Source organism: Hyla sarda, chromosome 4, assembly GCF_029499605.1.
Source record: "Hyla sarda isolate aHylSar1 chromosome 4, aHylSar1.hap1, whole genome shotgun sequence".
Classification (NCBI taxonomy): Eukaryota; Metazoa; Chordata; class Amphibia; order Anura; family Hylidae; genus Hyla; species Hyla sarda.
Window position 1 is genome coordinate 134,372,658 of NC_079192.1, and position 18,328 is coordinate 134,390,985.

The 18,328-nt window shown below is 43.0% G+C and overlaps 1 protein-coding gene across 1 annotated transcript in view; it reads right to left on the reverse strand.

The window, feature by feature from the left end:
• Nucleotides 1-18,328, reverse strand: part of TRPM7 (transient receptor potential cation channel subfamily M member 7) — a 150,775-nt gene that overhangs the window by 23,165 nt on the left and 109,282 nt on the right. The window contains exons 26-35 of the mRNA XM_056572202.1: nucleotides 17,396-18,081; nucleotides 16,406-16,488; nucleotides 11,570-11,666; nucleotides 9,877-9,950; nucleotides 8,355-8,395; nucleotides 7,984-8,012; nucleotides 6,581-6,631; nucleotides 6,428-6,493; nucleotides 2,869-3,152; nucleotides 2,353-2,435 (exon numbers count right to left, since the gene is read on the reverse strand). Of these exons, the coding sequence (XP_056428177.1) occupies nucleotides 2,353-2,435; nucleotides 2,869-3,152; nucleotides 6,428-6,493; nucleotides 6,581-6,631; nucleotides 7,984-8,012; nucleotides 8,355-8,395; nucleotides 9,877-9,950; nucleotides 11,570-11,666; nucleotides 16,406-16,488; nucleotides 17,396-18,081 (1,494 nt within the window). The remainder of the gene's footprint in view (nucleotides 1-2,352; nucleotides 2,436-2,868; nucleotides 3,153-6,427; nucleotides 6,494-6,580; nucleotides 6,632-7,983; nucleotides 8,013-8,354; nucleotides 8,396-9,876; nucleotides 9,951-11,569; nucleotides 11,667-16,405; nucleotides 16,489-17,395; nucleotides 18,082-18,328) is intronic.

Consider the following 18,328-nt stretch of genomic DNA (forward strand, 5'->3'; position numbering starts at 1 on the left):
TATATATATATATACACACACATACATACAGTCATGGCCGTAAATGTTGGCATCCCTGAAAGTATTTCTCACAGAAAAGGATTGCAGTAACACATGTTTTGCTATACATATGTTTATCCCCTTTGTGTATATTGGAACTAAACCAAAAAAACGGAGGGAAAAAAAGCAAATTGGACATAATGTCACACCAAACTCCAAAAATGGTCTGGACAAAATGATTGGCACCCTTTCAAAATTGTGGATAAATAAGATTGTTTCAAGCATGTGATGCTCCTTTAAACTCAACTGGGGCAAGTAACAGGTGTGGTCAATATAAAAATCACACCTGAAAGCAGATAAAAATTAGAGAAGTTCACTTAGTCTTTGCATGGACAACAGAAAGAGGAGAAGAGAACTGTCTGAGGACTTGAGAACCAAATTGGGGAAAAATTATCAACAATCTCAAGGTTACAAGTCCATCTCCAGAGATCTAGATTTGCCTTTGTCCACAGTGTGCAACATTATCAAGAAGTTTGCAACCCATGGCACTGTAGCTAATCTCCCTGGGCGTGGATTCAAGAGAAAAATTGATGAACGGTGTCAATGCAGGATAGTTCGGATGGTGGATAAGCAGCCCCAAACAAGTTCCAAAGATATTCAAGCTATCTTGCAGGATCAGGGAGCATCAGTGTCAGCGCAAACTATCTGTCGACATTTAAATGAAATGAAATGCTATGGCAGGAGACCCAGGAGGACCCCACTGCTGACAGACATAAAAAAGCAAGACTACATTTTTTTCCAAAATTAACTTGTGTAAGCCAAAATCCTTCTGGAAAAACATCTTGTGGACAGATGAGACCAAGATAAAGGGTTTTGGTAAAGCACATGATTCCGCTGTTTACCGAAAACGGAATGAGGCCTACAAAAGGAAAGAACACAGTCCCTACAGTGAAATATGGTGGAGGTTCAATGATGTTTTAGGGTTGTTTTGCTGCCTCTGGCACTGGGTGCCTTGAATGTGTACAAGACATCATGAAATCTGAGGATTACCAATGGATTTTGGGTCGCACTGTACAGGCCAGTGTCAGAAAGTTGGGTTTGCGTCCGGGATCTTGGGTCTTCCAGCAGGACAATGACCGCATATATCAAAAAGCACCCAGAAATGGATGGCAACAAAGCGCTGGAGAGTTCTGAAGAGGCCAGCAATGAGTCCAGATCTAAATCCCATTGAACACCTGTGGAGAGATCGTAAAATTGTTGTTGGGAAAAGGCACCCTTCCAATAAGAGAGACCTGGAGCAGTTTGCAAAGGAAGAGTGGTCCAACATTCCGACTGAGAGGTGTAAGAAGCTTAAAGGAGTACTCTAGTCCAGAGTATTCCTGCTCCGTTCTGCCCGGGCTGCAAAATAAATGAAAATGAACCATCACTCACCTCCCTGGGTTCCCGCGGAGCGCCACTACAGCTGTTCGGTCCTCCGTTCCATCCTCTCAGCAATGTTCAGCCTCGGCCGGCGATAGGCTGAGCGCCATGTGACGCTTCGTTACACCAGGAAGTATGAAGGAGATGCACCGGAGGACCGAACAGCTGTAGTGGCGCTCCGCGGGAACCCAGGGAGGTGAGTGATGGTTCATTTTCATTTATTTTGCAGCCCGGGCAGGACGGAGCAGGAATACTCTGGACTAGAGTACTCCTTTAATGATGGTTATAGGAAGCGACTGCTTTCAGTTATTTTTTCCAAAGGATATGCAACCAAACATTAAGTTAAGGGTGCTAATAATTTTGTCCAGTCCATTTTTGGAGTTTGGTGTGACATTATGTCCAATTTGCTTTTTTCCTTAATTTTTTTGGTTTAGTTCCAATACACACTAAGGGAATAAACATGTATATAGAAAAACGTGTTACTGCAATCCTTTTCTGTGAGAAATACTTAATTTTCTAGAAAAATTTCAGGGGTGCCAACATTTACGGCCATGACTGTATATATTTAGGGTCTGTTCTCAGTTACACAGAAAAACCAATGGGTGATCAGCAGTGGTCTGCTTCCATCTGAACACCAAAATAAATAATGCACAGTGCTTTACTACAGTTCCCCAAAAAGTTCTGTCTATAAATTAAAAGCATGTCTAACTCTGCAACTGGCCTACCCTCAAGTTAATATGGCTGAAGTGCCAGAAACAGCAGCATGGACAGACTGGTGTGTGTGCCTAAGGGCAGAATTGCCAGGGATCACAAACTGATTTCCTGTTATAGGACACATATTGGAAAGTCGTTTCGGATGGAAACTTGCCAGTGATTGCAAAGATTGAGCTTATGTTCACATTTGGATGTCACAATGAAAGATTTACTAAGTGTTAAATGAATGGAGACCTGTACCTTGGAGAGTACGGAATGGATTTGGGTTTCATTGCATTAAAAGCAAATGTCATTTTCTGTGCTGCCCTCTGCTGTTGTATTTCCTAAAAGACAAAAATGTCGATGGGAATAAGCGGACAATGTTATTTAGGTGCTGTACACAAAAATATTAGCAATTTAACTAAACCTCAATTATAAGGCAATACAAGATACGCTAGAAAACATGCACAAAGGTGGTCAATGTTGTTTTACTTAGGGGAGTGTTTCCTAACCAGGGTGCCTCGAGACGTGGCCAAACTACAACTCCCAGCATGCCCGGACAGCCTTCGGCTGTCCGGGCATGCTGGGAGTTGTAGTTTGGCCACAGCTGGAGGCACCCTGGTTGAAAAATACTGACTTAGGGCTTACACAGCTATATGAGTTGAGATGTAAAGGAGCATGACTTTCCACTAATATGAAATGTTACATGATCCTCATGGCGTGCATGTGTGCGCCCTTTAAGAGGAAATCTCTGGTAACTGAAGCTAAAATACTTACTTTAAGGCAGAGATGAAGAACAGTGTCTTCTTTGTACACCACTGCCCAGGTATTCACCACCTCGGGAAGGAAGGACTTGATGATGTAGAGGTGTCCAGCCTTCAGAATGTCATTCTCAGACCAAGTGCACGCCACTTTTACAGCTCTTCTCAACCCTCCACCCATCTCTTCCTTACTCAGGAACTCTATCTTGGCACACAGACCCCTCTGTGACCAGGAGGACATGCTGTTATTTAGGATGCTGGGAGAACTCTCTTCCAATCGATACACTGTGACCAGCTCTCCTGCAAGATTTACATATCAAAAGGAAAATACATTTAAAAGCATTTGCACTCAGTAAAATACAAACTATAAGCAATGACTAAAGGAAAAAGTGCAAAAAATTGCGAAAAAAGATGGTCTGCTGTGGCGCTGCCTTGTGGAGATCGGAATGAAGGTAGTCTTATAGATAAAATCTCATTTATTGTTACATAAACAGAGATGTAGACATGCAAAACGCATTTCGGGGGTAAGTTCCCCCTTTCTCAATTGCAGAAAATATGATATCGTATTTTCTGCAATTGAGAAAGGGGGAACTTACCCCCGAAACGTGTTTTGCATGTCTACATCTCAGTTTATGTAACAATAAATGAGATTTTTTCTATAAGACTACCTTCATTCCGATCTCCACAAGGCAGCGCCACAGCAGACCATCTTTTTTCGCAATTTTTTGCATTATTTTCAAGATTTCTGCCGGCCTCATACAGAGTACCCGGCTGGACAATGCAGGCTGCAGCCAGAGATCATCTGATCCCATACGGAGGGGTGATATGCACATATCAAGCCATACCCCAGGTGAGTACCACTAGCATTGGGGTTGTGGACTGGGATTATCCCACCGAATTACGCGAGGCGCTATCCTCTCCCTTTCTTTTTCTCCTTTCTACAATGGCTAAAGGGACAGTAGCCTGTTCACTTGACTTGATATTCTGAAAGAGATATTTCACAGTACAAGGTGCATATTTTGTTGCAGATTTTCTGCAGCTGATCAGCGGCAAAATCTGCAGTACAGTATGCATGTGTGGACGTAAGGCTGAGTTCACACACAGTATTTAGTTTGTCTTTTTCGCCAAAACCAGGAGAGGGTCCAAAAAACAGAAAAAGCAGCAAATATTTCCATTAGGGTTTTCTTAGTATTGGTTTTACTCCTGGTTTGGGCTAACAATCAGAATAGTGTGTGTCAGCCCCAACTTTTTAGTGAGAAGGATGAAAATATTTATATTGTTTATTTTATTGTGCCATCATATTCCACTTTGCTGTAATAGATTGACATGACTAATGTCTGTCTCCAATGGGACTTCTAAATCTAAATTCAATCTAAATTCAAAATCAATACAACAGTATTATTTTGAGGGGAAGTGGGGAACCCATCTAAACTAACAGGTGATGGAGGGATTTGAATAATTTTCCCTTAGGATTAAAGGAGTACTCCAGTGGAAACCTTTTTTTTTTTTTTTAAACTGGTGCCAGAAAGTTAAACAGATTTGTAAATTATGTCTATTAAAAAATCTCAATCCTTTCAGTACTTATTAGCTGCTGAATACTACAGAGGGAATTCTTTTCTTTTTGGAACACAGAGCTCTCTCCTGATATCACGAGCACAGTGCTCTCTGCTGACATCTCTGCCCATTTTAAGAACTGTCCAGAGTAGGAGAAAATCCCCATACCAAACATATGCTGCTCTGGTCAGTTCCTAAAATGGACAGAGATATGTTTGGTATGGGGATTTTCTCCTACTCTGGACAGTTCTTAAAATGGACAGAGATGTCAGCAGAGAGCACTGTGCTCGTGATGTCAGCAGAGAGCATTGTGTTCCAAAAAGAAAAGGATTTCCTCTGTAGTATTCAGCAGCTAATAAGTACTGGAAGTATTAAGAATTTTTTAGTAGGAGTAATTTACAAATCTGTAACTTTCTGGCACTAGTTGATAAAAAAAAAAAAAAAAAAATTAAAAAAAGTTTTCCACCTGAGTACCCCTTTAAATTCCCAGGAGCTAGCCTGGCATCTAACTCACGGCACCTGTACAAAACAAAGAGGCTTTGAGAATATCTCACGTTAAAGGGGTACTCCGGTGAAAACCTTTTTTCTTTTAAATCAACTGGTGGCAGAAAGTTAACCATATTTGTAAATTACTTCTATTAAAAAATCTTAATCCTTCCTGTACTTATTAGCTGCTGAATTCTACAGAGGAAATTCTTTTCTTTTTGGAATGCTCTCTGATGACATCACAAGCACAGTTCTCTCTGCTGACGCTATTATAATAATAATAACACTTTATTTATTGTTGTCCTTAGTGGGATTTGAACCCAAGTCCCCAGCACTGCAAGGCAGCAGTGCTAACCACTGAGCTACCATGCTGCCCTTAGCATACATCTGCTATGCACGGTTGCTAAAATGGATAGAGATGTAAGCAGAGAGCACTGTGCTCGTCATCTCATCAGTGTTCCAAAAAGAAAGGAATTTCCTCTGTAGCATTCAGCAGCTAATAAGTACTGGAAGGATTAAGATTTTTTTAATAGAAGTCATTTACAAATATGTTTAACTTTCTGCCACCAGTTGATTTAAAAGAAAAAAGGTTTTCACCGGAGTACCCCTTTAAGATGATGTGGCTTATGTTTAAGCTACTCCTATTCGACTCAAATCATCTACATACATTTTTAATTTACAGGTTCTGTGGAATTAATGAGTTTAAAGAATTCGGAACAACATCTGGGCTATACATGGAAAACTCAAACATCATTATGCGAAATATATTTATGTGAAAGCTGATCTTTTTACACAATAGCTAGGCTCCAAATATAAAGTTCTCAGAACAAATGTCTACATATGGTGGTAAAGAAAGCCTTGAGAAAATGGAGTGCTGACTTTTTATCGCCAAAGCACCGCACCGCTGATGTCCGTGAAAATGTGTATCTCCGTGAATTTACATCTGCAGATGCAGTGGTCTTGAATTTATCAATGAGCAGAGACCCAAAGTATCCTGAAAAAAAAAAAAACTGCTACCAGGAGACCATGTTTAGGAAATTACTGTAGTGCGCCATTTGAGTCTATGGCTGCGCAAAATTTATGAAATGTTGAGCGACTTTTGATAACTTTAGCGCACGACTGCACATAACCAGCAGTAAAGAAATGACTGAGTGACTCGTACTACAGTCATGATTGATACATCTCCCCAAGAGAAAATGATTCTTCATACTTAAACCACAAAAGCTATTTAACAAGAAAACACTTGCACAACAGCTTTCATAGCAACAGGTGACCTGGGGTATCACTAGATTATCATGTGAAACTAATTAAAATGCATTAACTAGGAAAATAATGAACTGGAAATATAGTCATTTACACATGATTTCCTTCAAACTTTTCTAAGTTGCCATAACATAAATTGAGCACAAGATGGCAGCGTGGCAATCCCACATCTGCATAAACTTCAACAAGATGCACAGGACTGTACAATATTGAAGTAGATCTTTTCTGAAAGTCTGCTGTCCTAGGCCTTACAGTGACAAACAAAATCTCACCTTTTAGAGGAACCGGGGTGAAGGGAATAGTCTGGGCCAAACGCATCAGGTTGTTCCTTTCAACAGCTGCACCAGAAGACATTTGTTAAATAATAAATCAAAATCCAACATTAAGAACTATGATGGTTTCCTACAATATATCAAACAACCAACCTGAATAGCAATAATTGATGTCCACTATTGGTTTGAACGGTGAACCAATACCTATGAGGGAAAAGTTTATATTTGAGTCAGATAGTAGTTTATTTTCTGATTTGTATGTTTGCTTTAACCCCTTAAGGACGCAGGGTGTATGGGTATGCCCCCGTTCCCGAGTCCTTAAGGACTGAGCGCGTACCTGTACACCCTGATCCTGCAAACAGGGTTTAAACCGTTCTCACGAGCAGAGAATGGGTTAAACCCCGTGGATCCCGGTTGTTACGGGCAGCCAGGACCCAGGGCTAAAGCCGGGCACCGCCGATTGGGCCGATGCCCGGCATTAACCCTTTAGACGCCGCAATCAAAGTTGATTGCGGTGTCTAAACTGAAAGTAAAACTATCCCGGCAGCTCAGCGGAGCTGATCGGGACTATCGCGACAGAATTGCAATGTCCCGATCAGCTAACTGGACGACGGCAGGGTACTCACCTGCCTCCTCGCCGTTTGGTCGGCGATCTACTGCTCCATGCCTGGCTAGAGCAGCAGAGCGCCAGTAACACTGATCTATGCTATGATATGGCATAGCATTGAACAGTGTATGCAATAAAATAGAAAAAAAAGTAAAAGTGATAAAAAAAAAAAAATGAGAATAAATGTGAATATGCCCCCCCCAATAAAACATTTTAATTACCCCCCCCTTTTCCTATTTTTTAAAGGAAAGAATAATAATTAAAAAAAACTCATATGTGGTACCGCCGCATGTGTACATGTCCAACCTATTAAAATATAAGGCTAGCTAAACTGCACGGTCGATGGCGTACATGTAAAAATTGTGTCTTTTTGGTCACTTCACATACCATAAAAATAATAAAGTGATCAAAAAGTCCCATCAAAAAAAAAATGGTACCGATAAAAACTACAGATCACAGCGCAAAAAATAAGCCCTCATATAGCCCCATATGTGGAAAAAAAAAAAGTTATAGAGGTCTGAATATTACAATTTTAAATATACTAATTTTGGTGCATGTAGTTATAATTTTTTAAAAGTAGTAAAATAAATAAAACCTACATAAATTGAGTATCCCTGTAACCTTATGGACCTACAGAATAAAGATAATAAGTCCTTTTTTACCGAAAAGTACACTGCATAAAAACGGAAGCCCTAAAAATTAGCAAAATGGCGTTTTTACTTTTCATTTTACGCCACAAATTTTTTTTTTTTTTTGTTCGCCGCAGATTATGTTATAAAATAAGTAATGTCATTACAAAGTATAATTGGTGACACAAAAAACAAGCCCTTATATGGGGTCTGTAGGTGCAAAATTTATCGCGTTATGATTTTTAGAAGGTGAGGAGGGAAAAAACGAAACTGCAAAAACGGAGATTGTTTGAGTCCTTAAGGGGTTAAAAGATAGTCACCATTCAAGGCGTCCTCCTCTGCTGTAGGCCTGAAAATAGAAGACATCAATGTCAGTAAAAGTAAAAAGTTGGGCCATGAAACCTTATTTTTCTTAAACATTGTTAGGCTGTGCCACACTAAACCACAGAAAGCAAAGTAGAATACTTATTAAAAACACATACTTTTTTTGTAGCTGAACAGAAATGACAAAATGTGTGGTATTTGTATGGTATTACCACAACATGACAGACTAATGCATGTGAAAACAGTAGGTGTGAAAGAACATTGCAGCACCAACTTCCATTCCAGCAGTCCTTATGAAAATCTAGTACTTAAATCATAAAGTAGCTAAATATATGGGACAAAGAAGTGAAAGGGGGTGAAGTCTTACTTTGGTTTGCTTGCAGACGAGGAATGAGACTGCAACCAATCCTGTAACAGAAATATGCATACAATGTTACTATGAAAAGAGAATAATGCACATTATTTCTGGAAGCAAAGCAGAATGTCTTTAGGATGTTTTAATACTGTAGCAGGCGGCTGTGGCCAGTGTTCTCTCTTTCCATTCCTTTTCAATTGGTGTATTGTACAGTGTATATTTCTATGTGTTTGCTACTGTCCGGCACACATGCACTGTTCTGTGTGACACGAAGCATTGTAGGTATGGACGCCAGCAGAGATTACATACAAAGTAACCTCTAGAAACATTCTTAAAGGGGTTGCCTCACAATGACCAGCTTTGTTGATATACATTATTAGGCCCCATACACACAGCTAGATTCAGTGCTGATTAGGACAATTCTGCACCCACATTAGGGATCGACAGATATCGTTTTTTTAGGGCCGATACCCATAATCGGTGAAGGTTCGGGCCGATAGCCGATAACTTATACCGATATTCCGGTATAAGTTATTGGCTATTTATCCCCCCGCGACACCGCTGCAGATCATTGATTTAAAGCGGGCGCTTTAAATCAATGGACTGCAGTGACTTTTGCGGTGCCAGAGACCGCCGCCGCCATCCGCTTCTCTCCCCTTGCCTTTCCGGGGGTCCCGAGTCCTATCACCGCCAGGACCCCGGGAACAGGTAATTATAAAACCGGGGATGGGGGAGGCAATGGGGCCGGGGCGGTGCGGCGGGGGTGCGACGCGGTGCGGTGGGTCAGGGGGAGTGGTGCGGCGGGTCGAGGGCGGTCCGGGGGGCGGGGCATTATGGGCAAGGTAATTGCCGATACCGATAATACCCAAAATCGTGATTATCGGCCAATAATATCAGCCAAACCGATAATCGGTCGATCACTAACCCACATAAGCATCTTTTTGCTTGTAAACTGCATTTAAGAACATGTTCTGACATCTTTTGTCTTGATACATGACTTCCATTGTACGTCGCAGTTGTATAAGTGACTTAATTCAATGTGTACAGGCTGCCCCCATAATTTACAGGTGGTCCCTACCAACCCCCAATGAGACATGTATACACAATACAGTGGAGTAGAGTCAGTGGTTTTCTTGCATTGCTTGCTTTTGGCTTACAGGAGTTAGGACATACACCTGGAATATGTTCTATACTGTACCCAAACACACAAACATTTTACCATACAGCGATGCTGCAAACTTTGCTCTGTTACTCTGAGTAAAGCTGCCAAATTTAAGGGCAGTATGACAACCAAAGGTTTAGGAAAACTAGGGCAGTCTATTACACAGCCAGTGATCCTGACCTGTTCCCACACTGCTCATGTAACACACTGTGCCCTTGGTGCTGCGTATATAATGCATGATGACAAAGATCCTCCTTTAACTGTTTTAGAAAACACCCACACAGTCATTCAAGGCTATCAGCGAGATATCTGAACATAATCCGGCACAACTGAATATTACAATACTACAACAGAAGGACTGAAAGTACAAACCGCTAGAAAGGTTTCTTTGGAGTCCTCCACATTTGTCTCCTCGGTTAGAGAGGCTCGTCTGCTACTGCCACGCACTAAAGAAAAGGAAGTACAGGTTAAGCTTCTTCAGGGGGTCGGGAAAAACATAAGCTGTAAATAGGATGGTCATCAACAACTAAATAGGAGAAGCAAATTCTCAGAATGTCACATGTTCTCCCCTTGTCGTTTTTTGAACTTCCATTCTTTTTGAGACATAAATCAGTCAAGCAGCCGGGCATCTAGAAAAGTTTTATCCACTGTGACTAGGGCCTACTCACACAGCGGAATTTCCGCTTGCAGAATTGCACCACTAATTAAAGCCCATAGGGGGAGATTTATAAAACTTGTCCAGAGGAAAAGATGCCCAGTTGCCCATAGTAACCAATCAGCTCGCTTCTATCAATTTTAACAAGGCGTCTGCTAAATAAAAGAAGCGATCTGATTGGTTGCTATGGGCAACTTTGCCTTTGCACAGGTTTTGATAAATCTCCCCCATAGACTTCTATGTGATTCCACACTCACATTTACACTTCTGAAATTCGGCTTGTGGAATTCCGCTAGCAAAAATTCAGAAGTGGGAATGGGAGTGCAGAATCCCATAGAAATCTATGGGCTTTAATTTGAGGCGGAAATTCCGCCATGTGAATAGACCCTTAGTGTTTTCCTCTGTATGGAACTACCAAATGACTATGGTCCCGATTTATCAAACTGTGTGAGAAAAAAAAATAGAGGAATTTTCCCACAACAACCAATCACAGTTCAGCTTTCACTTTACCAGAGCTCGTTAGCTGAGCTGTGATTGGTCACTGTGGGGAAAAAAAATCACAATTTTTTTTTCTCTCACACTGTTTAATACAGTGACCAACCAACCTACGATGGCCCCGCCATACGATCATTTCAACATACGATGGCCTCTCAGAAGCCATCGCATGTTGAAGGCAGCATCAACATACGATGCTTTTGTATGTCGGGGCAATCGCATAAACGGCTATCCGGCAGTGCTGACTGCTTCAGCTGCCACCGGATCGCCGTTTACGGTGCCCCGTGTGGTCCGGTGACGATCACTTACCTGTCCTCGGGGCTCCGGCGCATCCTCTTCGGGCTCCCCTGCATGGTCGGCGCTCTCCATCGTCGTCATCACGTTGCTGCGCACGCCGTCCCGTCATCCAATAGGAGCGGCGTGCGTAGCGACGTGATAGCGGCGACGGAGAGCGAGGATGCCGGGGTAGCAGAGGCCTTGCCGGAGCATCGGAGACACCCCATGGACGCGGCGACAGCGATGGACGACGACATCCGGGGCAGCGGTGACGAGCTGTGACGGTCCGGAGCGGCGGGGATACGAGAGTACAACCTTTAATACCAGTGGTCTTCAACCTGCGGTCCTCCAGATGTTGCAAAACTACAACTCCCAGCATGCCCGGACAGCCGTTGGCTGTCCGGGCATGCTGGGTGTTGTAGTTTTGCAACATCTGGAGGTCCGCAGGTTGTAGACCACTGTCCTATACTTTACATTGCATGGATCCCTCAACATACGATGGTTTCAACATCGGAACGGATTGCCATGGTATGTTGAGGGACCACTGTACATATAGGTCTATAAGATCATTAAAACCCACAAAATATTTCTCTGTATCATAGTGAAGCACTTATGTTTTCATACACTGTCAGCACTCACATTGATCTAGCCGCAAAGTCTGGGAGATTTTACTGAGTTCTGTAAATCCAGCACAGGATTTCACTTGCTTCAGGCTGGAAGGAGGATAAGACCCCATCTAAAGAAAAGGAAAAGCATTCAATAAAGACTCACCCTGTGTTGTCAATTGTTATAGGACACATTACAGCTGGCCATAGATTTAAGGATTAAAGTAATATGGGCGGAATCCATCAACAGGTTTACAGGTTTTTTTTTGTATAAAAAAGCTACAGAAATTATTGTTACGCAAGATGTCTGCAACTTTTTGCTACAGAGATTATGACTACAAAGTCTTTGATACAAACTTTTTCACTTTGCAGTGGTGGCTGATTTATGAAGTGCGACATTTCTTTAAAAGTCCCAGAGGTGGAAACATACGTGTAGTTTTGAAGAGATTTAAGTGGAGATTTATCAAAACGTGTCCAGTGGAAAAGTTGCTGAGTTGCCCAGAGCATCCAATCAGATCGCTTCTTTCCTTACGCTCCCCCTGTCAACACCATAGATGAGTGATGAGGATGGATCACTGCAGCTATGGGGTTAATGCTGCTGGGACCGGCATTATCGCGACGGGACAAAGGCTGTGATTGACCGCAGGGTCCCGCCGCCGATCTCCTACGTTGCCCGCGGCAGTGCAGGAGCTCGCTAGGACGTATGCATACGTCCCTGCACGCGAACGTGTTGGGACGTATACATAAGTCCTATAGGGGGAAGGGGTTAACTGCTCTTTTACAACTGGAGCCTAGCTCCAAGAACCACATAGGTTTCTCAAATACAGTGGCACGTGCTGTCACATGTAGTCAGAAGAAACCGGATCACCAGTGGGGTAGGAATTTTCTCAATAATACACATTGCAAAAGATAAAATCCAAGAATATTTTTTTTTATTTTTTTTTTGTTTAACCCCTTAAGGACCCAGCCATTTTACACCTTAGGACCCGGCCATATTTTGCACATCTGACCACTGTCACTTTAAACATGAATAACTCTGGAATGCTTTTAGTTATCATTCTGATTCCGAGATAGTTTTTTCGTGACATATTCTACTTTAACACAGTGGTAAAATTTTGTGGTAACTTGCATCCTTTCTTGGTGAAAAATCCCCAAATTTGATGAAAAATTTGAAAAGTTTGCATTTTTCTAACTTTGAAGCTCTCTGCTTGTAAGGAAAATGGATATTCAAAATATAATTTTTTTTTATTCACATTTACAATATGTCTACTTTATGCTTGCATCATAAAATTGACGTGTTTTTACTTTTGGAAGACACCAGAGGGCTTCAAAGTTCAGCGGCAATTTTCCAATTTTTCACAAAATTTCCAAAATCACAATTTTTCAGGGACCAGTTCAGGTTTGAAATGGATTTGAGGGGCCTTCATATTAGAAATACCCCATAAATGACCCCATTATAAAAACGGCACCCCCCAAAGTATTCAAAATTACATTACGTCAGCGTTTTAACCCTTTAGGTGTTTCACAGGAATAGCAGCAAAGTGAAGGAGAAAATTCACAATCTTCATTTTTTACACTTGCATGTTCTTGTAGACCATATTTTTTAATTTTTACAAGGGGTAAAAGGAGAAAATCGATTGTTATTTTTGTAGCTCAATTTCTCTCGAGTAAGCACATACCTCATATGTCTATGTAAAGTGTTCGGTGGGCGCAGTAGAGGGCTCAGAAGCGAAGGAGCGACAAGGGGATTTTGGAGAGTACGTTTTTCTGAAATGGTTTTTGGGGGGCATGTTGCATTTAGGAAGCCCCTATGGTGCCAGAACAGCAAAACCCCCCCACATGGCATACCATTTTGGAAACTAGACCCCTTGAGGAACGTAACAAGGAATAAAGTGAGCCTTAATACCTCACAGGTGTTTCACGACTTTTGCATATGTAAAAAAAATATATAATTTTTTTCACTAAAATGTGTGTTTCCCCCCAAATTTCACATTTTTGCAAGGGTTAATAGCAGAAAATACCCCCCAAAATTTGTAACACATCTCTTCTGAGTATGGAGGTACCCCATAAGTTGACCTGAAGTGCACTACGGGCGAACTACAATGCTCAGAAGAGAAGGAGTCATATTTGGCTTTTTGAGAGCAAATTTTGCTCGGGGGCATGCCGCATTTAGGAAGCCCCTATGGTGCCAGGACAGCAAAATAACCCCCCCATGGCATACCATTTTGGAAACAAGACCCCTTGAGGAACGTAACAAGGGGTACAGTGAGCATTTATAACCCACTGGTGTCTGTCAGATCTTTGAAACAGTGGGCTGTACAAATTTTTTTATTGGCGTGTAAATTCTCACTGCACCCCTCATTACATTCCGTGAGGGGTATATTTTCCGAAATGAGGTCACATGTGGTTTTTTTTTTTGCGTTTGTCAAAACCGCTGTACAATCAGCCACCCCTGTGCAAATCACCTCAAATGTACATGGCGCACTCTCCCTTCTGGGCCTTATTGTGCGCCCCCAGAGCACTTTGCGCCCACATATGGGGTATCGCCGTACTCGGGAGAAATTGCATTACAAATTTTGGGGGGCTTTTTTCCCCTTTTACCTCTTGTCAAAATGAAAAGTATAGGGCAACACCAGCATGTTAGTGTAAAAAAAATTTTTTTTTACACTAACATGCTGGTGTAGACCCCAACTTCACCTTTTCATAAGGGGTAAAAGAAGAAAAAGCCCCCCAAAATTTGTAACACAATTTCTCCCGAGTACGGCTATACCCCATATGTGGCCCTAAACTGTTGCCTTGAAATACGACAGGGCTCCGAAGTGAGAGCGCCATGCGCATTTGAGGCCTGAATTAGGGATTTGCATAGGGGTGGACATAGGGGTATTCTACGCCAGTGATTCCCAAACAGGGTGCCTCCAGCTGTTGCAAAACTTCCAGCATGCTTGGACAGTCAACGGCTGTCCATCAATACTGGGAGTTGATGTTTTGCAACAGCTGGAGGCTCCATTTTGGAAACAGTGGCATACCAGACGTTTTTCAATTTTATTGGGGAGGGGAGGGGGGCTGTGTAGGGGTATGTGTATATGTAGTGTTTTTTACTTTTTATTTTATTTTGTGTTAGTGTAGTGCAGCGAGGTTACAGCGAGTTTCCCGCTGCGAGTTTGAGCTGCCGCGCAAAATTTGCTGCATCGCAAACTTGCAGCCTGATACTCACTGTAAGCCCCCTGCCCATGTGAATGTACCCTGTACATTCACAGCGGGGGATCTCCAGCTGTTGCAAAACTACAACTCCCAGCATGCACAGTTTATCAGTACATGCTGGTAGTTAGTGTTTCCCAATCCGTGTGCCTCCAGCTGTTGCAAAACCACTACTCCCAAACATTCTCAGGCATGCTGGGAGTAGTAGTTCGGCAACATCTTTAGAGCCAGATGTTACCGAACTACAACTCTCAGCATGCTTGGAGTTGTAGTTTTGCAACATCTGGAGGACTACAGTTTGCAGACCACCAATACAGTGGTTCCCAATCTGTGCCCTTCCAGATGTTGCAAAACTACAACTCCCAGTATGCCAAAACTGTCCAGGCATGCTGGGAGTTGTAGTTCTGCAACATCTGAAGGGCTAGATGTTACAGAACTACAACTCCCAGCATGCCTGGACAGTAAGGGCATGCTGAGGATGTGTAATTTTGCAACATCTGGAAGGGCACAGTGGTCTCCAAACTGTGGACCTCCAGATGTTGCAAAACTGCAAGTCCCAGCATGCCCAGATGCCAAGGGCTGTCTGGGCATGCTGGGAGTTGTAGTATACAGGGTCCCATTATAGCAATGCATGTCGCTTTACGGCGACGTGCATTGCTGTAAAGGGCCCGACCGCGGCTGAAGATCCACTCACCTGTCGCCGCCGTCTTCATCGCCGGGATCCGGGACGAGGTAAGTACCGGGGCCGGGCCCCAGCACTCCCCCGTCCCCCGCCGTGTCCTCCGGTCATCCTCCTGTCCTCTCCGGACTTCCAGGGGCGGGCAGGACGGGAGGAAGTAACCGACCCCCCCCCCCCCCCCCCCCCCCCTGCGATTGGTCGGTTAACTAACCGACGGATCGCAGGGGATCGGAGGAGGTGGCAGGTTTGCCACCTCGCTCCTATACTCCAGCATGGTCCTGGCTGTCTGTGACAGCCGGGATCATGCGAAATTACCGGGCGGTCGGGTCCCAGAGACCCGATCAGCCCGGTATCGCCGCAGATCGCAAGGGCGATTTCCCCTGCGATTTGCGGCGATCCTACGTGGCCCCCCTCGGCGTTTGCCCTGGATGCCTGCTGAAGCATTTCAGCAGGCATCCGCTTCCGATCCCCGCGTGGCAGGGACCGGAAACCGCCAGGTCCTGTTTACGCCCTGGGTCCTTAAGTACCAGGGCGCCGGGGCGTAAAATTACGCCCTGGGTCCTGAACAGGTTAAAATCTGAATGTTATTTTGGTAACTCCCCTTTAGGCTGATTCCTCTAGTAGACCATAGACTTCATGGTTCCAGGTGCTGTGCATTCAGACACGTGCCCCTGCATAACACTGTATGAGCATATGGTAATTTGAGTGGTTGCCTGCCAACTTGAACCAGAGAGGTCATTATCCTCTGATCTCTCAATAACAAGTCATTTCCACCAACAGAACTAGCACTCCCTTTATATTCTGCACACTGTGCTCTGTAACACCTACAGACTGTTGTGTGTGAAACACCCAGATCAGAAGTTAAAGATCAACAATTCAGCCCACACAGCACCAACAACAATTCCAAGGTCAGAGTCTCTGAAACCAGTGACCGTATGACCAAGTCAGACTTTCCCAAAAATGTATATTCTTAGATATCTTGTGATTTCTTACCAAGTCTGCAGAGCTTATTTCTCCTTCAGTATGTTCTTCAGGGTGTTTAAGTTGTTTCTGTAAAACCAGTGAGTCTCTGTGGCCTTAAAAACACAAATACAAGCAGAACATTTAGAGCAGATCCCCATGAGCCACATCAACACATTGACCTCCGATGACTAAACCGATCCGTCACAAAACACTGGTAAAAGGGGTTGTTCCCGATTAGAAAAGCATAGTGGCTTCTTCCAAATACAGTGCAACCCCTGTTCTCGGCTTGTGTGTGGTATTATTCAGATCACTTCAATGGAACAAACCTGTATACCCTACAGCCCGGATACAATCTCCTTTGTTGGTTGTGTATGGATAAGTGTTGCAACGATTAATAAATATCAATAAAAATTGATAACAGAAGACAAATCCTTTCATCGATTAATCGAGCTATGATTAGTTGTCAAGCAAAAAATGAGTTGCAAATATAAGCCGGCAAGCGTCTTAAGGCTTATACTAATGCACCCTTTTATCTTATCGGGTAGCATTAAGGTTTCACCTGTAAGGCCTGCTATAAATGAACCAGCAAGGGTGGGGCTTGTAACCTGTCTCCCCCTCCCATTGTAGGTGTGCTTAGTCCACACTGGAGGTAACTGAGGAGCAGTCTGCAAGTCGGACCTATGGCTACTGTAATTTGGTTCCTGGTTTTATTTATCTGGCCAGTTTTGCAACAGCTGGAGGCCCCCTGGTTGGTAAACCTTGTGCCAAGTAATAATAGGGGCGCAGGGGAAACAAAAAATCCTGGTTGACTTTTTTTATATGCCTCCTGTACATATCTTCTTAACATAAATACTCGGCCCCTCCCCCTAAAAAAAAAAAGACCTGTCTTGCAGACGGATACTTCTCCTTTGTGATTAGGAAGTAACATGAATTTTATTATACTTACAATTACAAAAAAAAAAAAATGATTGAACTGTCTACAAATTAGCATAATGACAGAAAATAAGTTACTATACATACCAACAAAAGCGCCAAATTCCTCAGCATTGTCTACTTTTGAGGACTTTGCCTGGAGAGACATTTCCATTTGATGTTTTAGGTTTGGCTGGGTTGGCGTGCTAACAAAAAAGGTAGCTGAAGCTGAAGAACAGCTTGGCACGCTATAGGTGGAGATGCCAAGATTCTGATTCTCCATGACACAAACGCCTCCCTGGGCATCATTCGGCAGTTCTGTAGGACAATCCACTGTAGAAACTAAGGCATTTCCAGATGGACCAGCACCTGGAATATTAAGTTTTTCTCTCTGAGGAGGAAAGAAGTCTCCCACCTTTTTTCCTACAGTATTTCTTTCATCTCTTAAAGAAATGTTAAAGAGAAAGTTGCTGTTGGCCTCGGGACTTCCTTGCGGAAAGGAGGAGCCAAAGAAATTATTAACACTATGCTTTTTCCTCATGGAGGAGCGTAAAGGGGCATCATCCACCAGATTCTGCCCCAAGTGCTTAGAAATGCTCAGCTCACGGGTGATTTCATTGTGAACCTTGCTTGCCTCAGATGCCTTTTGTGCAGTAAGAGTTTTCAAGGTATCCACAGTAAGGGCAGAGAGATCCTGCAAGTGTCCAATCTGCGAATCCAAAGAGTGTAACGAACGCTTTATATAGTTCACTCGATCTCCAACTTCTTTGATTTGTATACACATGTGTTCAACCCTAGAATAGTAAAATAGTTAAATAAGCCATAGAAAACTATATGCTTCACAAAAATAAATACATTTACCAATGTACAGAACTGAAGACGTGCTGTAAACTAGCGCAAATCTTGGAGACTGTAGCTTATTACAAGGCTCATATATACTGCAGACAGGGCTGCACAAAATATCACCAGTACGTATGTGCAGCCCCTTGTTTTCATCATTCGTCATCCTCACATACCCTATAACAGGCAACCTACTTTTGA